At 41.6% G+C, this 26,812-nt stretch overlaps 1 protein-coding gene across 7 annotated transcripts in view; it reads left to right on the top strand.

Moving 5' to 3' along the window:
• The window catches only part of ADAM12 (ADAM metallopeptidase domain 12), a 346,655-nt gene that overhangs the window by 54,891 nt on the left and 264,952 nt on the right, over window positions 1–26,812 (top strand). For 2 of the 7 annotated variants that reach the window (XM_034985939.1, XM_034985936.1), the window contains one exon: window positions 8,911–8,962. The exons of 4 other annotated variants lie outside the window; for them this stretch is intronic. In XM_034985939.1, coding sequence (XP_034841830.1) covers window positions 8,911–8,962 — 52 coding nt within the window. Of the gene's footprint in view, window positions 1–686; window positions 1,786–8,910; window positions 8,963–26,812 lie in introns of those variants that run through there. One more of the 7 variants, XM_034985948.1, reaches the window with a different exon arrangement.

Genomic DNA, 26,812 nt, shown 5'->3' with positions numbered 1-26,812 from the left:
GGCACTGGCCTCCTACGTCCGCGTCTCTGCTCATCTGGAGCCCAGAGAGCCGGCATTTGTGGTCTTGCACTTTTCATGTCTGGACCACGTTGGGCGAGTGAGGAATTCCGGTTCTGTCGACCCCCTGGCCTCCCGGCCCCAGTCAGGGGAGAAGGGAGCCTTTTCAGGGCCATCTCTGGAGCAGTCTCGGTGGAGTCCCAGAGCTGGGTTTTTCCAGCCTGCTGTTTCATTGGCAGGTACCGGGCCTTGTCTGGTTCAGTCTGGAAGCGTTTCTGGGAATGCAGCTGCCACGGGAAACGCCGGTAATGGGCATAACACAAACCGGGCGTCCTCCGACGTCTTCCGACGGCCGAGGGTTCCGATCTCCGTCCCACATACTTCAGCTGCCCAGACAGGGTGAGAAGAAGCTGTCAGGCGGGAAGGACAGCAACAGCGTCCTGGAGTCAAATGCAAAACATCGAGTGCATTTTTGCTGGTTATAATGGACAGGAACATGGAGCCGTTCTTCTGGCCCCGGCACGCACTGCTAGGGGAGAGCCGGCCAGAGGAGTTGGCAGGTGGGGAAATGAGTTGGAGAGGCTTTAAAGATCTTTTCCTATAAAATAAATGTCCAGAAGCTGTGGAAATGTATGTCTTTAGTTAAGTAAATACCCCCAAAGACAACACATGTACATTTTTCAGTGAAACGTTACCAGTTACAACTGCCCGTGTTTGCAGATTCCAGAAATGCGAGCACACACAGAATTGGCCTATTATACTCATTAACCTCGGAGGCACCTCCTCTCGAGAAATTCCTGCGGCCGTGACAGCAAATTAATTTAACTATTTTATTTAAAGCAGCTGAGGCTGGAGGAGCTCGCCTTCGGATTTCCTGGCCGTGTTTCTGAATCTGATGGGACGAAACAGGAAGGCATGAGTTCTAGCTTCTCTGCAGACTGAGGCAGCCCACTGAAACCCTCCCCACCTCAGCCTCCTTATGTACAGAGGGTCCTAGCTGAGATCTGGAGCCACACTCTGCCCTGCCCATGCCCGGGGTGGCAAGTTGTAGTGTTGTCTGCTTGTGTTCGCAGGTGACAAACACCGATGACGGATAAGGCACTATCAGGATTGGAGTTTTCTGGTGAAGCGAGGCCTTGAATGTCATGCTAAGAGGTTAGAATTCCATTCCAAAGGCAGTGGAAAGCCATGGAAGGTTTTGAGAAGTCAAGTGATGTTTGGGGCAGTGGTTTCAGAAGCCATTTGAGATCGAGCATCCGTTTTAGGAAGGAAAGCGGTGGCAAGGCGGTAGATGGGTTATGTTAGAGACGGAACGTGGGGCCCAGGCCTATGAAGAGACCCCAGCAAGAGCTGGTGAGGGACTCTTGTTCTCTGCAGGCCCCTCCCCAGCACTGAGACTGTCTAAGCTGACTGCTCACAGGGGTGCAGGGCTGGCACGCTACTCCCTTGCTCTGTGACCTTTGGCGAGTAACACGACCACTCTGAACCTCTGCTTCCCCATTAAAAACGGGAACCAAAAAAAATTACCTATTTCAGAGGGCTGTTGCTAAGATGGTGTTTAAGCGTATAGAACATGCTAAGATTCACTGTGTTTGTTGTTGTTATTTACACTTCCAGTGCCATGAAGCGTCCTCGGAAACCCGGTTTTTAATGGCATTTTAGTGGATCCTTCACTCTCTGGCCACTCAGATCCACCCTTACTGCGCAGAATGAGTCTTTCTTCAACACAAATCTGACTGTGTCTTAGAACTATTTAAAAACCATCAGTGACTCCCCGTTTCTCTCAGAGTAAGACCCAGACCTTTATTTTATTTTATTTTATTTTTTGACAGAGAGATAGAGAGAGCCAGAGGGCACAAGCTGGGGGGAATGGCAGAGGGAGAGGGAGAGAAGCAGGCTTCCACCAAGCAGGGAGCCGGATCATAACCTGAGTCAAGGCAGACGCCCAACTGACTAAGCCACCCAGGTGCCCCCATATTTTCTTTTCTTTTTTTTTAAATTTTATTATGTTACGTTAGTCACCATACAATACATCATTAGTTTTTGAGGTAGTGATCCACGATCCATTGTTTTCGTATCACACCCAGTGCTCCATGCAGTACGTGCCCTCCTTAATACCCATCACTGGGCTAACCAATCCCCCTCCCCCCTCCCCTCTAAAACCCTGTTTGTTGAGAAACAAAAAGACCCAGACCTTTAATGTGAGGCCTGTGCATCCATCTGTGACCTGAGCCCCCTCCGCCTTCCTCACGCTGTGCCATACCTGCACCTTCTTGCCGGCCCCCAGAGGCCCAGTCCCACTACTGCTCTGCATGGGCTTTCTACACGCTCCTACCTTCCCTGCCCTAACCCTCCCTCACCTTCCACGTCCTGTCTCCATTTTCCTGGACTGACCTCAGAAATCACCTTCTTTGGTTGGCATTACAGACTGAATGTTTGTGTTTCCCCAAAGTTTGCATGTTGGAGCCCTAACCCCCAACGTGATGGCATTTGGAGGTGGACCCTTTGGGAAGGGATTAAGGTTAGATGAGGTCGTGAGGGTGGGGCCCCCAGGATGGGAGCAGCATATTTGTAAGAAGAGGGAGAGGCCAGAGCTCTCTCCACCCTGTGAGATGCAGTGACATGACTGTCTGCAAGCCAGGAAGAGAGCCCTCACCAAGACCCTAGCTATGCTGGCACCCTCATCTTGGGCTTCCAGCCTCCAGAACTATGGGGATTAATTGTCTGTTGTTTAAGCATGCCCGTCTGTAAGCAGACTAAGCAGTGGTTTTCCCAAACTCCTCACGTACACCACCCCTTTTCAACATCCGGTTAGCTGCCAGGTACCCAGGTCCCATGTGGGGCATGTTACCCGAGCATTCAGTTCAGTACTTCCAGCATGAAGCATGTTACCTGAGCACCCAGTTTAGTACTCCCAGCATGGTGCATGTTACCTGAGCACCCAGTCAGTCCAGCATGGAGCATGTTACCTGAGTACCCAGTTCAGTCCTTCCAATATGGAGCATGTTACCTGAGCACCTAGTTTAGTACTTCCAACATGACGCATGTTACCTGAGCACCTAGTTCAGTACTTCTAGCATGGATCATGTTACTTGAGCACCCAGTCAGTACTTCCAGCATGGAGCATGTTACCCAAGCACCCACTCAGAACTTCCAGCTTGGAGCATGTTACTCGAGCACCCAGTCAGTACCTCCATCATGGTATGTGTTATCCACACGTAACAGTTGATTTTGTTATTGGTTTCTTAGGGAAGCTGAAATCTTGAAGGGCAGATACTATGTACTGCTCATGTCTGTATCCTCAGAGTCTATTGGTACTTGATACATAGTAGGTCCCCAGAAATGTTTGAATTAATATTTATAAGAGTCCCTTATTTTTCAATTATTTCATTTCATTTACTTTTTTCTTGGCTTTTGTTTTGGTCTAGTGCTTTTTCATTTAGATTTGATGAATGCTACAAAAAATATAAAAGTCATTTTCATAGTTTCACAATCAAGCATTTCCCTCAGGTACTTGCATTTCAAATTATTGAAAATGTTACTATAAACAATGGACTCTTAAGCAGATCTTTTTTTTTTTTTTTTTTTTAGGGAAAACTTTTTTTTTTACTTTGTATGTTTGAATTATTTTTTATTAACATATAAAGTATTTGTTTTAGGGGTACAGATCTGTGATTCATCAGTCTTAAACAATTCACAGCACTCACCATAGCACATACCTTCCCCAATGTCCATCAGCCAGCCACCCCAACCCTCCCACCCACCTCCACTCCAGCAACCCTCTTGTTTGTTTCCTGAGATTAAGAGTCTCTTATGGTTTGTCTCCCTCTCTAGTTTCATCTTGTTTCATTTTTCCCTCCCTTCCCCTATGATCCTCTGCCTTGTTTCTCAAATTCCACATATCTGCGAGAGCATATGATAATTGTCTTTCTCTGATTGACTTATTTCGCTTAGCATAATACCCTCTAGTTCCATCCACATCGTTGAAAATGGCAAGATTTCAATTTTTTTGGTGGCTGAGTAATATTCCATTGTATATATATACCACATCTTCTTTATCTATTCATCTGTTGATGGACATCTAGGCTCTTTCCATAGTTTGGCTATTGTGGACATTGTGGCTATAAACATTGGGGTGCACGTGATCCTTTGGATCACTACATTTGTATCTTTGGGGTAAATACCCAGTAGTGAAATTGCTGGGTCGGACAGTAGCTCTATTTTCAACTTTTTGCGGAAACTCCATACTGTTTTCCAGAATGGCTGCACCAGATTTAGGCAGATCTTTTTTCCCAGAAATATATATGTCATATCTCTTGATTGATTCAGGTGTGTCCCACTTTGTAAGTGGATGGTGCTCCCAGTTTGTCCAAAATGAAGAGTGGAACCTTTCGATGTGTAGCCCCATTGAGATGATGCTCTAAACAGAAGTCAGACTTTGGCCTGCAGCCCTAAAGCTTATCTTTGCTCTACTCTCTCTGCATTCAAACTTCTTTTAGCATACCCACCTCCCGCCATAGCCTGTCCTCACACCACCCTCACCTGGTTTCTGCTTTGCCTCACCTGGGACATTTGGTCTCCTCTCCAGAAATCAGACTGACTTTCCCCCATATTCCTGGGATTTCTGTTCCCACCCCTCCTTCCAGGCTTGACTCCTTCCCCACCTGTTGCTCCTCTGGTGGCCCCAAGGCAATGCCACAGATGCAGCCCCTCTATTGGAAGACGTTTAGGATAGGGTTGGTGGTCTCATCTTCCACACTTGGCTTTGTCCTCTGGGATTCTATTCAGAAGAGCCCTAGGAACCTTCCTGTGCCCATTCCTGACCTCCATCCATGAGTCCCTTCATTGTCCTCTGATCACTGCTGCCAAGAGCCTTTTCTCACCTCTGCCTTAAAACCACTTCCTTAGGGAAGCTTTCCCTGCTCATCTCATTTAGGCAGGTACCTGCTCTGCCAGTTGCTATAATTCCGTTCAGTTTCTTTTACACTGTGCCACACCATTTTATTTATCTGCTTGTTTGTTTGCCTCCCCAACTGGACTGTCTGTTACAAGAGGATGGAGACGTATCTCTTTTGCTTACCACTATTCCCCACAGTCTACCACAGAAGTTTGTGTGGTAAATATCAATGATATCTGGGTTGGCAGTTGAGGGATGGGGGGTGGACAGATGGAGGGTGGATAGATGGGGGTGGATAGGGCCCAACCCCTGAAGCAGATGGTGTTGATGAGGCCTCTGTGTTCCCTGCCTCCCTTTTGTGTAGTCTTCTTGGGCATCTCGCCATTTTTGGTAAGATCTTAATGTCCTTCTATTTCCAGGATGGGAGACATTGCCCCTTGAAATATTAAGACGTAACTAATAAATTAGCATATTTTGAATTTTCTAAGTTGAGTTTCCTAAACTGGTTCTGTGATAGGCCAACTTCCCATATTACCCTCACTCTTCTGAAGCCCCCTCCCACACTGAGTCAGGGTTAGTCTGTGTCTCCAATAGAATAAGGCAGTAGAGACAGCATGTGACTTCACACTTTTTACCTTGGTCTCGTGGCTCTCTCACTTTGGAGGTGCCAAGCCCTGAAAATATTTAAGCAGTCCTGTGGAGAGGGCCGTGTGAAGAGTTGTGCTGTCTGGCTGACAGCATCAACTGCCAGGCATGTGAGTGCGCCATCTTGCCTGTGAGTGCGCCCTCTTGCCTGTGAGTGCGCCCTCTTGCCTGTGAGTGCGCCATCTTGCAGTGGGTCCTCCGGTCTCAGTCCAGCCCTCAGATGATGGCAGCCTTCGCTGACGTCTGACTGCACCCTCATGAGACACCCCAGGATAGAGCCTCTCAGCTAAACTGATCCAAGTTCCTACCCACAGAAACTATAAGCAAAGTGGCAAGCTAAAATGCTGTCTTCAGTTGAACAAAATGGTTGCCTCCCACATAAAACAGAGGCAAGTAACTAATAAAATGTCAACTAAAAGTAAAGGAAAGAAGGCAACACCACGTCCAAAGACTTGACTGCAGGGGTCCGTTACCCAACAGAGCCTCTCCACACAGGTGCACTTTTGTGTGTGAACATGGCCTGCAGTGACAGGCATAGTTAACAGTCTGTCAGACACTAGGTTGTGGTGATCGCAGGGTTGATGAAACTCTCGTCTGCTGGGAGAAGAGAAGAAAGTCACTTGTTACTGAAGCAGAGAAAAGGCTAAAGTAACAAACAAACCAAGTGTTTAAGGAAGACAGCCACGATCTTGGTCTCATGTTTGGCTTATTTTTGAGGTATAATTACAAAGAAGTCAGAGTCAGAACCCAAGAAGAGGTTTCTGCCTGTTTGTGTTTTCCTCCTTCTTGAGGGCCTTACCACAGGCACGCCTCCTCCCTGAAGCCTTCCCTGACCACCCAGACTCCACTGATCCCACAGTCTCTGGATCCCTCGACTATGTGGCCAAGACCACCCAGCTGCACATAGTACTTCTTCTTTAGTTTTGTGTGTTGAGGAGAAACAGTGACCTAAATTCAGCCACATTCCTCCAGAGGCACAGCCAGGTTCTAACATCAGGAGTTGTGATCCTGGGAGGCAGAGGTGGGGAGCAGGTATATCCAACTACATGGGGTCCCCTAGTTGGCAATCCTGCTATAGGTTTCTGAAATCTTCTCTCATGTCTTCTTATGGTCTTAACTGCACTGCCAGTGTCTTACCTCTAGCATTGTGCTGTTTTTTAAATTAGCATTTTTGGAGAGTGGGTTCAGAAGGAGTTAATTGTCCTCTTCCCATCTCCTCCCCCAGTTACACTTTTGCATTCATTCAGGAAACATGGATGGAATGTGTAGGGTTGCCCCATAAAGCACAGGATGACCGGTGAAATTTGAATTTCAGATAAGCAACAAATAGCTTTTGAGTAAAAAGTATGCAGTATTTGAATTTGCAGTCCAAATTTAACTAGATTTTATTTTTTTCTTTTTTCCTAAATCTGGTAACCCTAATTGTCTACTCTGTGCCAGACTGTGTGATATGAAGATGAACAAACATAACCCCTGCCCCCCTGGGACTTGTCAGCCCAGTAGAAGAGACAAACACCTGTGTAGAGAAAGCACTTCCTAGAGGCGTGTTGGAACCACAGCCAGCACAGGGACAGCAAGAAGGGCCCCAAACCCAGTGCGGGTGGGATCTTAATATTTCAAGGGCATGGCTCAGAGAAGGCTTCCTGGAGGTCTTATCTTGCACTGACCCTCAGCATGGACAGGCACCCCCTAAAAGCTTTTTAGGATCTACTGTACACCATACACAGTAGATGCTCAGCTAAATCGTAGTAGTTTCCCCTTCATAGCACACAGTTTCATATTTTGGTCCCTTCTCACCAAACACATAATTCGTAAGTTCTTGATAAATTTCCTGGGCATGTGCTACTTGGCATCATAGCCTTACACCTTTATTTACAGAGTCTGTTTTTTATAGCTTCCTATTGAAAACGAGCACCCCAAATGGTGATTTACAATCGAAGACAATGTCATGGCACTTACATTGTTTTGGAGTTAAGCCCCCAGCTACTGCCTTCCTGCCCCTGGTTTATCCACCAGCCATCTCAGAGGGAGCTGATGGCTCCTAGGGTCTGCTTTTTCACCATGGATTTGCTGGGTAACTGTTGCAGCCTGGTTCTACCCTACCACTTGCCTGGAACAGCTTTTGGCAAGGTCAGCGATGACCTTGGTGAATTCCTTGCCCTTCCCTCAGTCTGTGGGATTTTCAACTTCTTGGTATCTGTAGTTGGTGATTTCTTTCTCATCCACCTGCTGCCCCTGATTTCTTGGTCCAGGTTTTTCCTGATTCTCCTCCTACCTCCCTGACTACTCACTCACTTTTACCCCCTGTTCCTATTCTCCCCCACCAGCCTTCTAAATCTATGCAACTCATGAGGTTCTGTCTTCTGCCTACTTCCTCTTATGACATTCTCTCTCTAGATCCCTTCTCCATCTCAAGGGTTGCTACCCTCCCCTCTGTTAACATGACAAAATCCTCACCACCAGCCCTGATCTTTTGCAAGATTCAGGTCCATATTTCCAACTGTCTTAGATCATTTCATTGTGGACATTATGCCATTCTCTCCAGCTGCTAGTCCTTAAAAGTGATTTTCTTTGCTTCTCTTTGAAAGCTGAGTGACTTACTGAAGTCCATATTTGGCTTGTAACACAGCCAGTTCCTGAGTGTGGATTCCCACCTCGTGTAATACACTAGGAGCACTTTAACTCTCCACCTGATACACCCAGCTCACCAGGTGGCCTCTGTCTTAGAATGGACTCTTGCTAGAATGATGATTCATTGTTGCAGATTACCCGATGAAGAGACTCTTGGTTGTCAGTGACAGAAAACCAACTAACGCTTGCTTATGTTAAACAGGGATCTTTGTTTTCTATTCACAAAACTGAAAAGTTCTGGGCCATTTCCTGGTTTAGACATGATAGGCTACATCCAGGGACTCAACCAATGTCCTCAAGACTGGCATTTATTATCTACATCTCTTAGTACCTCCCTGTTAGCTCTGTTTTGAGAGAGGCCTTAACTTCATAGTGGCAAGATGGCTGCCAACAGCTCCAGTCTTGTACCTCCTTCTCTGCGACCCCAGCTACAGACATTCTCATCCTCTGCAATGTAGACAAGAGTCCTCAAATTGAGTCTCTGAGAACTAATTTGAGTTATGTGTCAACATTTGAAATGGTCCAGTGTAACCAGAAGCATGGAATAAGTGACTGACAAAGCCTGGGCCATATGCCCACCTTTGGCATGGGGAGGAGGAGATAGTCAACCATAATTACAAGGACCGAGTGGGAGAGTGGCAATTCCTCAAAAGAACTCTGGGTTCTGGGACTGTATACCAGGAGAATGGAAGGCAAGCAGGAAAAAATGTCTACTCAACTGTGCAAATGCATCTCCGCAGTTATCCCAGAAGAGGCTTCATGACAGCTGACCCATGCATCATTCCTGGACTGGTAAGTGATAAGGTCTGACCTTTAGCTATGGATATAACATGTCACAGCTGTTATTTGCAGTTGCTAACTATGAGATGATAATGCTTCTTATCTGAAAAGAGATGTTCCAGTATCCTCCACTGCAAAGCACACCAGGCATCAGTCAATTTGCAGAGAATATTTTTAAACTTCTAGGATATAGTCTGAGGGCATTTCCTTACATAGAAAATCAAGATTTAAAAAAAGTAGTCAAGATATCGCTTACTCAAAACTTGAATTAATTTTAAGTAGTGACTGTATAGAAGTTCACTCTTACACTATCTGTTAAAAATGCTAAGTAGGGGACCCCTGGACGGCTCAGTCAGTTAAGCATATGACTCTTGATTTCAGCTCAGGTCATGATCTCAAGGTCATGAGACTGAGCCCCGCGTTGGGCTCCGTGCTGGATATGGAGCCTGCTAAAATTCTCTCTCTCCATCTGCTCTCCCCCCCTCACTCACTCTCTCTAAAAGAAAATTTAGAAATAAAACCCTATGGGGGTGCCTGGGTGGCTCAGTCATTGAGCATCTGCCTTCGGCTCGGGTCATGATCCCAGGGTCCTGGGATTGAGCCCCGCATTGGGCTCCCTGCTCAGCCAGGAGCCTGCTTCTCCCTCTCCTGCTCCCCCTGCTTGTGTTCCCTCTCTAGCTGTCTCTCTGTGTCAAATAAATAAAATCTTAAAAAAAAAAAAAAAAACCCTATGACCCAGCAATTGCACTACTAGGTATTTACCCCAAAGCACAGATGTAGTGAAAAGAAGGGGCACATGCACCCCAATGTTCATAACAGCAATGTTCACAATAGCCAAACTGTGGGAGGAGCCAAGATGTCCTTCAAAAGATGAATGGTTAAAGAAGGTGTGGTTCATATATACAATGGAATATTACTCAGCCATCAAAAAGGATGAATACCTACCCTTTGCATTGACCTGGATGGAAGCAGAGGGGATTATGCTAAGTGAAGTAAGTCAAGCAGAGAAAGACAATTATCATATGGTTTCACTCATATGTGGAATATAAGGAATAGTGCAGAGGACAATAGGGGAAGGGAGGGAAAACTGAATAGGAAGAAATCAGAGAGAGAGACAAACCATGAGAGACTCTGGACTCCAGGAAACAAACTGAGGGTTACAGAAGGGAGGGGGATGGGGGACGGAGTAACTGAGTAATGGGTATTAAGGAGGGCACATGTGGTGATGAGCACTGGGTGTTATACACAACTAATGAATCATTGAACACTACATCAAAAACGAATGATGTACTATATGGTGGCTAAATGTACATAATAAAAAAATTCAGAAAATTAAAATGGTAAGTAAATCAGTAGTGAAAGTAAGATTTCTCTGGGAATGTTTAAAGTAGTAAAGAAAAGGTTCATGTTGTTGAAAATTTCCTTGACTTAAGTAGTACAAATTTACATGTAAGTGCTGGTGTAGTTTAGGAGGCTCAGGTGATGGGTTGGAAAGGCAGGGTGAAATCTTCTACATACTCATGGTGCTTGGAAGACAAGATCCAGCAAGAATGAGGCTTGCAACAGTCACATGACTGTTTTCCCTCTCACACCAGATTTTAAATTTTCATGGGTAAGGAAGCTGAAGAGTAAGCTTTAGACCTCCAAAAGATAGAACTGAACCTCTTCTGCAGTCTTTTGGGGTTGAGAGGACAGGGATCTTCCAGACTCTCCATCAGAAGCCTGGTAGGGTCACTCTCAAGGCAGAGGCATTAACTGGAGGTAGGGTGAGTCTTATTAGGAGTGCAACTCAGCTTGACCCAACTCAATCTCTGATAGGTGAGGGACTGATTACATTGATCCAATCTCGCCCTAGAGGAAAGGCTGCCCTCTCCCTGGTGCAAATATCATCAAGAGCCTCCACGGTATTTTCATATACAATGGCTGTCATGAAATAAAAATTGACTAGACATGCAAAAAGAAGCCAGAAATTGTGACTAACAATCAGGAAACAAACAAAAAATAATAATAAAAGCAGTGTAACAAATAATCCAGATATTGGAACTAGTTGAGAAGGACAAAAGTAATTAGGATTGGTATGGTTTTTAAAAAAGCTATAAATGGAGAAATATATGTAGAATTTCAACAGTAGCTTAGAATCTACAAAATAAGGGGACATCCTTTAACTGAATAAAGCAATATCTAATGTTAAGTATTCATTGGAAAGTTTAACAGCAGAATGTAAACAGAAGAAGTTTGGAATAGTGAACTTGAAGACAGAGCAATAGATGAAAATAAAACACAGATAAAAATAAGTGGAAAGAACATACCTAAGCCTATGGAACAGTCAGAAGTCTAACTTACACATACTTGGAATCCCATAAGGAAAGGAGAGAGATTGGAGCAGAAGCATCCTCTAAAGATATAATGGCTGAGAAATTTTTCAGAAATGATGAGAAGCAGTCAGCTCATACTTTCAAGAAGCTCGATGAATCCCAATTAGGATAAATAGAGAGAAAATCCCATCAAACTATTGAAAATTAAAGTGCAAGAAAATCTTTCAAACATCCAGAGGAAAAAAGACTTTCAAAGGAGCAAAATTAAGACTTACAGCTGACTATGCAATGGAAATACACCAGCAAGAAGAAAATGAGAAGATATCTTGAAAGGGCAGAAAGTAAGAAAAACTGCCAACCTACAATCCAGCCCAATGAAAATATTCTTCAAAAATGAATGAGAATTAAAAATGTTAAAGACCAAACAGAGGTAATGAAACTCATCTGCAACAGACTCAAGACTCCCAAGAACTATGAAAGGATGTGCTTCCGGTTGAAAGAAAATGAACCCAGATGGAAGCACAGAACTGCAAAAAAGAGCAAAGAGCATGAAAAAGTCAATAGGTTGGTAAATCTAGAAAGTTGATTGTTAAACAACCGTAACAAGATGTTTAAGGATTTACAACATATGTAGAAGAAGAATATATGACACCAGTAGTACAAAGGGAAGAATAAATGAAATTAAACTGTCATAATATTTTTGCATTGTTCTGAAAGCAGTAAAGATTCCAATTTAAGATATAGTATAGTAAGTCTGGGATGCAGATTTTAATCTCTAATCACTAAAACAAATACACAAAAAATAAAAGAAGCTATTAGAGGGGAAAAATAGAATAGGAAAAATACATGATTTATTTTTTTTAAAGGAAAGGAGAAATAAAGTGCTAATGGGACAAAAAAATAGAAGGATGATAAACTTAAATTCAGCTGTGTCAATAATTATATTAAAATTAAATGGGCAAATTAAAAAACAAAGATTGCCAGATGGAGTTAAGAAACCAAACTCTCTATATGTGATTTACAAGACACACTCTTTAAGTTTCAGCACATATAGAAATACAGACATTTCTATAGAAATAAAGGAAAAGGATGAAAAAATATATATGCTATGCAAACATTAATCAAACTCACCAGTTGTAATAATATCAAATACACTAGATTTAAGACAAGAAGCATAATTAGAAATAAAGAGAGATATTCATAATGAAAAAAGTGTCAATTAACCTGCCATAATTCTATTTGGAATCATTTCCCTTCAATCTGAAAAATTTTGTTAGAATTTATTCAAAATATATAACACAAAAATTAGTAGGATTTAGAGGGGAGATAGGTAAAACCATATGAGAGTGGAGATGTTTTTAAAATAAACTTGGAAATAAAACAATTAAAAAACAATAGAACGTACCTATTTTAAGTATACAGTTTAATGAATTTTGACAAATGTGTGCACCCATCATCCCCAAAATTTCCTTTGTAGTCATTTCTCTCCATTAACCCTGGCCCCAATCTATTCTTTGATCCCTAAAGGTTATATATTTCTTTTCTAGAAATTAATATACATAGAACTATATAGTATGTACCCTTTTGTGTCTTCTTTTGATTAACATAATGTTTTTGAGACTTATTTGTGTTGTAATTGGTGTCATCAGTCCATTCCTTTTTATTGCTGAATAGGAACTCATTGTTGGATATGCCACAGTTTGTTGATGGACATTTGGATTGACTCAAGTTTTGAACTAATAAGAAAAAGGCTGTTATGATTATCCCTGCGTAAATTGTTGTGTGGACATATATTTTTATTTTTCTTTGGAAAATATTTAGGAGTGAAATTCTCATTTCAAATGGTAAATACACGTTTAGATTTCCAAGAAGTTGTCACATTGTTTTCCAAAGTAGTTGCACCATTTTGCTTTCCCACCAGTGGTGTATGTGCGTTCTATTGATCCAACTCTCACCGACACTTGGTATTCTCAGTCCTTTTAATTGCAGCCATTCTAATGGATGAATATTTGTACTCATTGTGGTTTTAGTTACTTAATATCTAATGAGATTGAACATTCTTACATGTACTTATTGGCCATTCAAATATTTTGGGGGGTTTTGGGGGGTAAATATTCAAAATGTTTTGCCCATTTTTAATTGGGTTGTTTATACTCTTCTTCTTGGTTGGTAACAGTTCTTTATTCTGGATACAAAATCTTTGTATTGCAGGTTTTTCTCACTGTGGCTTAACTGTGTATTTTCTTAATGATGTCTTTTAAGGAGAATTTTTAAAATTTGAAATCCAGTTTATCAAATAATAGTATTTCACTTTCTATGGCCTGTCATTTTCCATCCTTTGACTTTTAACCTAGCTGCATCTTTATATTTAAAGTCCATTTCTTGCAGACATATAGTTAAATCTTGCTTATTCAGTCTGACCACCTCTGCCTCCTATTGTAGTGGTTGCTATTTATTTTCTACTTTTCCATTTCTTTTTATCCTTATTTTTCCTACTTTGTTTTAATGTAAAGTTTTGTTTTAGGGTTTGTTTTGTTTTGTTTTAGTATTCGATTTTTTCTACATTGTTGGTTTCTTAGTTCTTTGTCTCCATTGGTTTTATTACCTTATTTATTTATTTTTGGGTGTTTATGTGCAGCATAGTCTTTCTCAACCAGAGTTCTGAACCACAGAAGACAAAAAGTGATTTCAGTGTCTGTTTTCTCAATTCTCCCAAGAATGGTACATAACCAGCACCATTCTCAGTGTATAGAACAGAAATGAATTCATCATGTATAATGGATATCTTAAGGCATTACAACTTAATCTCCGGAGGAAATCTGATTGAGAAAAGCTGTGGAAATACCAATACACTTCTTTAACTTATTCATAGTCCTCTGTCAAATAATATTATACCGTGGTGGGAGAATTTAAACATACGCTTTGGCCTAGGATCTTTACCCTTCTATGAACAAGCCAATTTGAGGTATAATATAATGGTGTTCTCACAGTTAGGAGAAGCAAGGTGAGGCATTACCTTGCAGATAATGAAGGAACCTCAGCCACCCTGGGTAAAGATGCTTTGCTATGCACGGTTAGTCTGTCTCAAGCTGGGTATGCGTGTGTGTGTGGTGGGGCGGGGGAGCAGTATTCAACCATATTGCTTGTTTCCCTGTTTTGCTGTATAGAAATAATCTCCCTTTACCATTGTCCCTAGTTTTGCTCAAACCATTATACCTTGCCTCAGAAAGTCCCCTTCTTTAATTGCCCTGAGTATCTTGAGGAGAAAGTGCTATATATGAATTTTCTCTTCTTAGGGAGTAATCTAATGACCTGTCTTGGGAAATGACCTGGGACCCTTGTGTAATCTGTACATTATTCTTTCTAATTGGATTTCTGTAGTTATTTAACTATTGCCACTGTAATCAAGACCAATTTAATAAAAAGGAAAATGAGTGTTTTGCTTGGAAAAGCTGTCCAAAGATGCTTGTATTTTTCCAAAAACAGTGACAACAGCTGCTGTTATTTTAGGGACATATATAGGTTAGTGTGAGCAACTGGAAATACCAAAGGATGAAAAGCACACTGTGATGAATGGGGATTTTACCAAGTGACATGTGAAAAGGAATATCTGTGTTGCCTGAAGCAGCAGTGGTCCCATTGTACTTAAAGAAACATTAATTTCATATATGTAAAAATACTTAGCCCATCAAATATAAGAAATGATCAGACCAACCCCCCTTCCCACTCCCCTATTTCTATGCATACATCAGTGTCCAGGCACTCAGCTTTCCACTTTGCCCCTCCCTGGGCTTATATTCTCCTCTTACCCTTAATGTGCTGCCCATTCCACAGGTGCTCCACTTCTCTTCTTGATCCTCTCTCATACAGATCACCTTTTCTCTAGCATTCTAGCCCGTGTGCTCAACTAGTAGAAATTGGAAGTCATGAGGATTTCATTGCCTTAAGACTCAAAAATACCTTTCGGACATTTATAATTCTGAAAAGACGCATTCTTTGGTAATGGTGTGATGTGTATTGCCTATTTAAAAACCTTTGTCTTTTTTTCCTAAAAGTTATTTTTCAGTGGTGATTTATAACTGAACATAACAGGATCTTCTTCATTGGTGGTTTCCTTTTTAAAAACAACTGAATACAAACTGACTTTAGATAGGAGACAACTGTGCTTTTACTTAAATTTGTAGAGATCATTTTAAACTCTTAAGACCTTTTCTGTCCTCCTGTACCTTGGGCCTCTACTCATTATCCTAAGTGTCCTCATGCAAGGGATGAATTCTTCCCATCTATCTGCATTCTGTTTTATCAAAATTCTGTTTTTGCTAAAACTCATTTGTCATTCTCCCAAGATCATAAAAGACCAATTATTTTCTAAAAAATGTTGACTTTCTATCTTCAGCCCAAACTCCGTGAGATTGCATGCAAAAGGAAGACAGGTCCAGAAGCACATCTGTGATCCCAATAACAAGTTATTGAGGATTTAATCTGAGCCCCCAGCTTATAGAAAGATAGTGTGCATGCTGGAGGCCGAACTTTCCAAGTCTGGCACAGAAACAAACATGGTGAAGCAGCATGAAGAGTTTGGAATGATGAAAGCGTGGGGGTAGGGTCTGAGGAACAATAAAAGAATTATGCCAAATGATTATTTGATTTAAGCATCAGAATTGGATGACCCTGAGAATCCCTCTGGAGAACATACTACAGATTTTTGCTTCTCCAGAGAATGTTGAAATTTTAGATAAGGCCAGGATGTTTTCGTACACTATTTGTACTTGAAATTTTTCTTAAGTGGCTCAAGCTGTCCCATGGTCATGATACATGCTATCCATGTATGTTCCTTAAATTTGAAATAGATTAAGTGATTAAGGCCTGGTCAAAGAGTATAAACTAGGATTAAAGAGGCAGAGTATTAACTGTGCCTTGAAATTAGGAAAGACAACAGTGTTTACAAAGGGCGATATTGTCCACTTGGATGAGAAGAGAGTGGACCAGTGTATTTTCATCTTCTGAGTATTTCTCAGTGGACCCATAATGGTCCCTGGCTTTCTGTTGCTCAGGATTAAATACAGACTTTTGATCATTGTCCTCAAATCTTCCTGCCAAATGGTCACACCCTACAAGTCTTGATCTGAAATAAATACACCTCCCCCTCCAAAAATCCACTGTTCCAAGTGTATCAACCACCCCACTCCTCACCCCCGTGTTCCTTTTGCCTGTTTCCAAGTTTTTGCACATTTGACTCAGAAACATGAAAGTTTTCTTTCCACTCTCCCCAGCATGCCCTAATCTTCCTTTAAATGAGAACTGAAGACTATCTCTTAGAGAAAACCTCCCCAGATTAAATGCACATTAATCTCTTTTCCAGTGTATCGTCATTTCTAGGGCTGAGTGAAACTACATTCACACTGATATAAATTGAATGTAGCTATATTTTGGTAAGTTTTCTCCCATTCAAAGGTGACGTTAAAAATACATAAGACATCTGTTTGCATATACACATAAAATAACAAGAAAGAGTGCTATGTAATCCAGTAGGTTATTAGTACTTATTAAGTTATAGACCATCTGGTTAAATACAGCTATTCATGAAGAAGACTTTAATACCAGAGTTTCTCAACCATGGCACTATTAATATTTTGGACAGGATAATTCTTTGCCGGGGGACAGGGCCTGTGCTATCCTGTGCTTTGTAGGATGTTTACCAGCATCCCTGGTCTCTACCCACGAGATGCCAGGAGCACCCCTTACCAAGTCATGAGAACCAAAAATGTCTTGACACATTACCACATGTCCCCTGGGGGCAAAATCACCCCAGGTTGATAACCAGTGATTTCAACCTACCTATTGAAAGAGTCGCTTATTTTGAATACTTGTTTTTTGTTGAGCAGATGAAAAGGGAAAGACCTGTTGACAGAAACCTCTGGGCTTCCTCAGAAGTTGGTCTTTTTCATCAAGATATGGTTGTGGAGTCTCATGAAAGATGCTAGCAATGTTTGTATGTGAGCAACACTTAATCTGTGGGCGTGTGAAAAGAATTACACACTCAACCTGTAGAGACTTTTACATCAGGGTTTTAAAAGTTATTTTTAGGGGCACCTGGGTGGCTCAGTCATTCAGCGTCTGTCTTCGGCACAGGTCATGATCCCAGGGTCCTGGGATCGAACCCCGCATCGGGGTCCCTGCTCAGTGGGAGGCCTGCTTCTCCCTCTCCCACTCCCTCTGCTTGTGTTTCTGCTCTGCTATCCCTCTCTGTCAAATAAATAAATAAAATATTTTTTTTTAAAGTTATTTTTATTTTTCTGTTAAGAATTTTATTCCCTAGTCAGGTCAGTTTTTTTGTCTTTCCTATTCATAAAATATGAGGTCCTTCATTTTAATAAGTTCTGTAGTAACTAAAATCAGGGTCTACGGTACAGATAGTGTATAAAAACATCCTGGCCTTATCTAAAATTTCAACATTCTCTGGAGAAGCAACAGTCTATACTATGTTCTCCAGAGGGATTCTCAGGGTCATCCAGTTGTGATGCTTAAATCAAATAATCATTTGGCATAATTCTTTTATTGTTCCTCAGACCCTACCCCCACATGCTTTCATCATTCCAAACTTTTCATGCTGCTTCACCATGTTTGTTTCTGTGCCAGACTTGGAAAGTTCGGCCTCTAGCCTGCAGACTATCTTTCTATAAGATGGAGGCTCAGGTTAAATCATGGAAGCAGTATTTCAGTCTTATAAACCTGTATCTTGGCCATACATTATATATAAACATGTGATTGATCATTTCTCTGTAAAAATAATCTTTCCCTCCAAGTTGTTAAATTTTGATACAAATATGTGCAGAAGTTATTGCCTGAGTCAAGAGAAATAACTCTTCACTCCGAGGTACTGAACTGGTAATTGAGAAGCAGGAAGGAGTCCCTCTGAAAGCATCAGCATTGGCCTTCTCACCTTTGTGTATTAGCAGGGCCCCAGTGCCAAGGTTAATCAGGTGGGATGGGGTCAGGCAGATGGAGGGAAGACGCAGTCTCCTGCCTTCCTCTCTAGGCCACCTTGGCCCCTGACCTCAGTTCTCCATCAGGGTGAGAGGACAGCAGCTGTGCATGATTATGAGTGATAGCATTAAATGGTTAGAAATCCTAGTGAAATTCTTCCAGCTATAGAATGTTGCACGCTGACATCTTAAATAGAAGATTGCACATCTCACAAATAAATTCAAAATATTTTAGTCAACAAAGGCATAGGGAATAGGAAAGAGCATTAAAGGGAATAATTTGTAGATGGTAGAGTGATAGTGGTATAAGGATATGAGAGATAAAAGCTGAGTTAATGGCAACAAAACATGAGCGAGAAAGAGTAACATGCATCAGTTCCAGTTAGCATTCATATATATGGTGTTTTTTTTTTTAAAGAGTCAGGGCTGCTTAGTAAAAAATGTATGGTAGAGAAACAGAACCAGAGTTCAGCTCTGTCCCTTATGAGCCTGGTGAACTTGAGCAAGTTGCGAGTAATCTCCCTGAGGTTTTCTTCTCCATCGATAAAGTGGGTGTCTTTATCTCTGTGGTCCCAGTTCCCTACACAGTGTGAGGCATGTAATAGATGCTTAATAGATTTGTTGAATAAATGCATGACAACAAAGAAAGGTGTAGCCAGAAGAAATCTGGACTACATCTCTAGTGACTAAAGTTCCAGATAGAAACACCAATACCTGGGGTCACGAAAGCTGCTTCTTCTGGTTGAACAATATGTCTCTGGAAATGAAGTTGTTGAAACTGTGTAAACTCCTATAAACTCATTCATTGGGTTATATTTGCTTCCTGTCTCTCTTGTTATTGTTGTAACCTGCCTTTAATTTTCTTTTTTTTTTTTTTATTATGTTCAGTTAGCCAACATATAGTACATCATTAGTTTTTGATATAGTGTTCAGTGATTCATTAGCTGCATATAACACCCGGCCTTTAATTTTCATTTAAAGGTTCCCACACATTAAACTTCATCTCTTCATTGCGTTCTGCATCTCCAAGCAACTGTCAAGGGTAATTTTTCTTTTGTCTGAAGAAAAGCCCTTAGTATTCCTTTAATGCAGTCTGTCGCTTTTGAATTCTCTAAATTTTTATCTGTCTGAAAATGTCTTTATTTAACTTTCAATTTTGAAGGATATTTCATGGGATGTAGAATACTGGGTAGGAACTATTTCCTTTAAGCACTATAATATATTCCATTGTTTTTCTGTGATGTCATCTGCCAATTATCGTTGTTCCTTTTAAGATGCTATATTTTTTCTTCATCTCTGTTTTTCAGAAATTTTACTCTGTTAGGTAAAGGTGTGGTTTTTCCTTATATATAGTACTTGGGATGCATGGTGTTTTTTAAAATGTAGGTCTTGATGTCTTTGCCAATTTTGGAAAATTCCTCATTATATTTTGTTCAAATATTGATTTCACTGTGTTTTCTCCTGTCTCATTTTCTGTGCCTCTGATTGCACATGCATAGACCATTCACCAGATCCTGTAGGTCTCCTTAGCTCTTTTCTAAATTCTTCATCCTTTTGTCTCTCTGCTTTAGTCCTGCATATTTTCTTCTGACGTATTTTCCACTCTACCATTTCTCTCTTCAGCTGTGTTTAAACTGCTATGGAACTTTTTCATTGAGTTGTACTTTCCAGTTCTAGAATATACAGGAATTTTTAGTTCTCCCCTGAAAGTTTTGTTTTTTAACTTCCTGAACATATTAGCATAATCATTTTCATGTTTGTTTCTGTTGGCTCTATCAACTGAATCTCCTATAGATCAGTTTCTATTGCCTGTTGTTTCTCCTGATTTTCCGTGTCCTCTTCGTGGTGTCCACTTACGCCTGGTTATTTTCTGAGTGTCAGACATTGTGTATGAGATGTATAAAAATAGTTTGAGATGCTGTACATGGCTCATGTCTAAGCTGGGGCACTCAAGATCAAGGACTGAGCTGCTTTCAGTTTCTGTGAGGACTAGTCTACTTCTGATGCACACTTTCTCCTAGAGTATAGCATTTCAAAATCCCAACCCAAAGTCCAGAGTCAGAGGGGTTTGTCTGTATCACCTTTTAGCAGGCTCTGGTATCCAGTTTTTGTCCCCTTCACCCTGTGAATCTGGTGGAAGTTTGCTCAAGTTTCAGACTCTCAACTGCCTCTTTTAATAGCTACAGATGTCATAAGTAGAAAAGTTAACCTCAACTTCTGGTATCACACCATGGGTTTCCTTTTCTACCTGAGTCATGGTTCCATAATTCTTCCTTATTTTGGAAACTCTGCATTGTCTTCAAATAGAATTTTTATACATTTTGCCCACCTTCTCTGGCTGTTTTCAGTGGGAGGATGAGTCCAGATTATTCAGAGCATCATCACCAGAAACAGAATTTCCCCATTCTCATTCCAGCAACTTAATGACTTCATAATATCATGTCCTGTGGTTCCTGTGTCGTTTTTATAACCATTCCCCTGGGGTTAACATATTGGTGTTTTCTGACTTTTCAATATACTATGCTAAGTGTCTGTGCTTATATCTGTGCATGCTTTTCTGGTTATTTCATTTAGATTAATTCTTAAGAGTAGAATTATTGAATCAAATATATGTACATTTTAAAGGGGTACTATAACTATTTCCAGATTGCTCCATGGAAGGCTGTACCAATTCATACTTGTACCAACTGTGCATGAAAGTGCCCATTTCTTGGCACTTCACCAAGACTGGAATATCATACTTTAATAAGCCTGGCACAGCACCAAGTAGCTACCAGGTTAGGCAAAAGAGTTATGGCTTTTAAAGTTCTCAATAATTTGAAACTATGGGTCAAAACTCATAAATCAATAAGTAAAATAACAAGGCCTGCAGTTCCAAAAAAAAAAAAGTAAGCAGTTCTAGGATGGGGATCTCGTATAAGAACAGTTGATAGGATAAAGAGGGTAGGGATCATAGTAGATGAAAAGCTAATGCAGTCCTGGATCAAATTTATAGATCCTGAAGGTACAGATCAAGGAGGATAAGGAATCTCACTGTACTCTAAATTAGGTGACTTATATCTGAAATATTACAGCCAGGCTTGCATTTTAAGAACCTGATCCACTTGACGTGATTCCAGAATAGAGTCCAACAATGGTTATTGGTCTATAACCATATCAGGTAGAGAACAGTGGAAAGAGCAGGGGTGTGTAGTTCCTGCAAAAGATGTATTTGGGGGAGGGACTGATAACTTTGCACGACTTTGAAAATGTAGTTCTTTTTTTTTATTAACATATAATGTATTATTTGTTTCAGGAGTACAGCTCTGTGATTCATCAGTCTTACACAATTCACAGCGCTCACCATAGCACGTACCCTCCCCAATGTCCATCACCCAGCCACCCCATCCCTCCCACCCCCCTTCACTCCAGCAACCCTCAGTTTGTTTCCTGAGATTAAGAGTCCCTTATGGTTTGTCTTCCTCTCTGGTTTGAAAATGTAGTTCTTTTCAACAGGATATTCAAAGTTAAGGAATAGGAAGTTACCTGCCAAGCATTTTATTTTCAAAAATGTTTTAGCACATATTTCCTGAGGGTTCCCACAAACAGGAATGGATATGAGCCTGCTGTTCTCTCCAGCCACTGCCTTTCATGAAATCTACCTGCCAGGACTTTGAATCGTTTATAGCAGACACAGTGTGTAGATGCATGATTTAACCATGGAGTGTGTGTATGTTTCCCTGTTGTTTAGTGCTTTATCACCATGGTTTCTTCTTAGCTTTTATTGTCAGATGAAAAGAGATTGGCTTGCCTTCTGTCCACTCCACATTCCATGGTTTTGTTTTGTTTTTCTTTACAAACAACACCCTTCTGGATAGGCAAAAAATAAATGAATAAATAAATAAATAAATAAAATACCGTACAGGTGGAATGAAGGTAGGAGCATGTGAATGTTTTTGTGGGGAGGGAGAGAGTCCCCAAGAATTATTGAGAAGGGATTCACTAACCTTTCTTTTCTTAGTAGATAGCTATGATTAACCATTTGGATGAGGTTCTTCTGAATAATTCTTTTTTTCAACAATTCCAGTAGAAGAACGAAAATAAATATGTTTTTATGTGTATTTTTGTGATGAGATGTTACGTTTTATAACGAAATGGAAACTAGATTGTAAGAATGGGAATGTTTTGCTGCATTGGAGGGCAAAAATATGTTTTTAGACAAAAGAAACAGAGGTATGATCAATACGAATGGCAGTGTGATGTAATCCTTATTGTCAATCACATTACGTGTTTCCCATGTGCTAGCCCTGTCCAGCTATTGACATAAACCATGCCATTTAATCCTCCCAGCTGGTATTATTATGATTTACAAGCAAGGAAACAAGCTCAGTGAGGCTAACTATGACTAAGTCACAGAGGTAGTTAGTCATGGGTCTTGGATTTGACCTCAGGTCTTGTGATCCTAGTTTCCTTGAGGAGGTGAGGAAGCTATAATGAGAAAGTGAGTTCTAGTTCGGGGGAAGCTGCTGGTGGACTTAATTGGCCACTTCCTCTTATCTTCTACTAAACACAGATTTTCTATTTATAAAAATGAGCAGGGAAACCTTTAACTTAAACCTGATGACCGTGCAGCAATTTTTACATTTCCTTACTTCCGTGCACCTACAAGTAAGATCTAGTTTTATATTTAAGAAAAATATAGACACACACAATTTTGTTTATACAAAATTTCTTCTAACTAGTAACTCATCGGAAATCTTTTCTGAACTATTTTCTTTGAAATGATTACAAATAAGATATCTTTCAGCAGGACTTCTGGTATCCCTGACCATTCTGTCTCTAGAAAATAAGGGGATTTTGGTTTTCCTTCGTTAAAAATCTTGTGGGTCAGTCACAAATTATTCATATCTATGTGCTACATCTGTCTAGCTGAGTTATCTCTTTTCTTTCTCTTTCACTTTTCGTCAGGTCAACATTACTTAGTTTTAATGTCCAGTTAGGTTGATTATTTGTCTAGTTTTGCATGGTTGTTGTAAGGTTGTTGATAGGAATGTAGCCATTCTTTCCTCTTCCCATAGGACCGGGAGGTAGCCCTGTGCACTCCTGGCTGTCCTCCCAAACGCAAAGCCATGGCCAGCCCCAGTGATGGAAAATGACAGCACTGACTGTGAACTTCATTTTTCATATCCACTTGAAGGCAGCCAGTATTGTCCTGGTAGAAATCCTACAGTTTCCACAGTGGCCCTTTCAGTCCTGCCTCGTTTACACTCTTATGGTTTAGTTCAAGATGGGCTAAGGGAGACCCAAAATAGGCTAAGGATTTGGTGATCATGCATGTGTGATGCTTCCAGGCTCATTCCTGGCAAGGGCTAGGTTTTCTACTTTGGTTCGAAAATAGTGTGTAACAAGGATGAATTTAAACACCTAACTCTGTCAACACAACATTAACAACAAAATAGCCAATATATTCATTTGCTCAGCAAAATAAGGTATTTTAATAAACTTGCGCTTTGTAGCAAAGGTCAAAATTGGTTAGCAGGGTAGACAGCCTATACTTAAGGCATGTAAATGTTTGATGAATGAATGAGTGAGCAATATTTTTTAATGTACTGATCAAGGTAATCAAACAAGCATTAGTTGTGTACTTTGTATGTTCAAGAAGGCAGCACTTGAGGCATCTTGATGGTTTCTCAGAGTTGGCTCAGGTTTCAAGGAGCTTATAGCCCTGTGAGCATAAAGCCAACGGACAGAAGCAACTATACCCCAGGCACAATGTGGATGTATAGTCTCCAATGTAGAGAAGAGGGTTCTACCTGAGCCACTAGGGAGAGCTTGGGAGGTCAGGAGCATCTCAGGGATCCTAAGGGATGGGGCAGAGTTCAGGAAGTAGAAGGGAAGGCAAGAAAAGAAAAGGCGTGCTCATCCAGTCCTTCTGTGCATTCTCACAATCATCCTATTTCTGTCCTCATCCTAACTTTAGCCCAGAGATTCAAGTGAACTCGAATGCCACCAGGGGCCAGGCAGGTGTTATGATCAAATGAGGCTGGCCAGGCACAGGATGGTGGATTACCTCTGCCCTGGGGCCTCCGTGGACAGACACACTAGGGCATGGTGGGCCTGGGAGAACTGGCAGCTTCTGCTCGGTTTTAGCCAATTTTCGCCACCTGATGTGCAAGCCCAGGGTTGCCATTTGCCCCCTATTTTTCCCCTCTGAGAAGCTTCCTGTCCAGATTTGTCTGTGAATTCTCCTGTTAGATGTTAGGAACTAAATCAAATTGACAACACTGGGTGCACGCATGTGGTGCCACACCATCGATAGTTGCAGACTGAGGGGACCTTATGAATTGCCGCCCCGTGAAACCACACTTTTCTAGCACAGTGGTGTTGAAAACATGGTGCCCACATGGGCAGAGTCAGCAGCATCACCAGGGCACTTGCGAGAATCGCAAATGCCTGGGCTTCATCCCAGATCTGCTGATGGGCCCCACAGTCGGTTTCAATAAGCCCTCCAGGTGGTTTTGGTGCTCACTCAGGTTCGAGAATGTTTTTTTAGCCTTCTTACTGGCTAGAAAAAAATATCAAGAAAAGAATAATATTTTATGATACATAAAATTATATGAAGGTCAAATTTTAGTTTCCGTGAATAAGGTTTTACTGGCACAAAGCCATGCTTGTTCATTTACCGTTTGTTTCTGGCTGTGGGTCCACTGTCACAGCAGAGACAAAGCATCGTGGCAGGGACCATAAGGCCCACCGAGCTTGAAGTCTTTACTTAATACGGATTCTTTATTATCTCGCCCTTTACAGAAAATGTTTGGCAACCTGCTCTGGCACAGTGAGTAGGGGTAGAGGGAGAGTGGGCAGACTCAGGAGTCAGGGATGCTGAGGAACCCAGGATGTCATACCCAGGAAAGAGGAGAGAAGTATGATTGAGCCCTGCAGTCATGGAGCAGTCCGAGAACAATGTGGACTGTGGGCTGTTGAGAGAGTGACCAGAGCAGAGCTGGGTGGGGACCACACAGCAGGCACAGAGTTGCAGAGATGCATGGGGGGAGGGGGGAGAAGGTCAGAGCTGGGCCACTAGTTTAACGTATGACCGTATGACCGAGAGGAAGGAGTCAGAGGATGGTCTGCATGTGGCCTTTTGAGGATGATGATGACAACAGGGATGGGGGGGGTGTCACAGGATGAGGAAAGCACTTGGGGGAGTGCACTTGGCAGGGGAGAGGTGAGACGTGAGTGGGTTTTAACCTGCACATTAGAGTTGCTGGCAAGATCTTCGCTGGACATGGCTTGTGGGACATTTGCAACACATTTGGGCTTAAGAGAGAGGTTGGAGCTAGGGATTTGGAATTGGGACTCTTCAAGGTAGAGGACAAAGTTGGCCCTAAGTGTCACTGGATTTATGACTGGTCGGTTTCACTAATATTTTAACAGGAAGAGAGTTGGACTTGAATTTTCCTTCAGCAAAGCGTACCAATTGAGGACCTCTTTGTCCCAGAATGGAGCTAGGTTGAAGACAGAAAACTGTATCCTCCAGAGGTGTTAAGTCCTGCTGACCGAGGGAAGGGAGGTTCGTGTGGTGGTGCCCAGAGACCCCTGGAGTGCCTGGCTTGCTCTTCTTGAGTCTCAGTTGCCCAGCTGGACCATCCCAACCCACAGCCAGTACTCCGCTGTCCTTCTCCTGACTAGGAGGAGTTTCTGCTCCAGCCGATGCTCCTTTGTTTCTGCTGCTCCCGTTTCCTCCTGATTCTGAGGCCCAAACACCCCAAGAACCAGTGTGACAGGCAAGCAATAGGGAAAGCTGGTGAGAGTCACGCTCCAATTTTTGTCTGAAGTTGTGAAATGCGAATTCTCCTAGATCTCTGCGTGGCTTCTAGTGTGAGTTTTCATGGAGCACTTAGAGCATGTTTTATTAAAAAAAAAAAATTAGCAATTAGCTGTAATTCTGTTTGTAATAGAAAAACTTGTTTGCGCTGGGCTTTCGTTAGTACACAATGACTTGGCAGTGCCTCTGAGCGATAGCAGGATTACTTTTTAAAGGGCTTATTATATTCTGTTAATGTTTATTTGAAAGAGATTACAGCAATGCTTTATAAATGGGCCTCAGTCAACATATGAATGGGATATTCTCCCTGGAAGACAGCTTGCATGCAAACAAACTAACAACTTAAGCTATTAACTCCCTCTGACTGACAGTTTTGAAATGGTGTTGTAGAAAAATATGGTACATGAGTGTTTCCAGACATCAAATTAGTTAGATAAATGAACTTTGAATTGAAAACCAAGCTTTCTGGTTAATACACACAGAGCCTGTTATTTTCCGGCTGTGTCTTTCAAGACGAGACAAGTCATTCCGAAAAGCAATGCTCTGTGCTACTTTCTAGTATTATGTCCCTGATATCAGTAAGCAAATCTTAGAAAGTACTTTCTTTAGAATATTTCACATCAAAATGAAGGGCATCCACTGTCTTTTGCGGTATCCCCGTGGGTCTTGCAGAATCTTCCATCCCTTCTGTCGTACTGATCATACAGGTATAAGATCTTCCCATATGGAACTGGCACAGTACCTGGCTCATAAC

The sequence above is a fragment of the Mirounga leonina genome, unplaced genomic scaffold (genome assembly GCF_011800145.1).
Source record: "Mirounga leonina isolate KUSES-001 unplaced genomic scaffold, KU_Mleo_1.0 Mir_114, whole genome shotgun sequence".
Taxonomy (NCBI): Eukaryota; Metazoa; Chordata; class Mammalia; order Carnivora; family Phocidae; genus Mirounga; species Mirounga leonina.
This window is presented reverse-complemented; position numbering and strand designations above follow the sequence as displayed.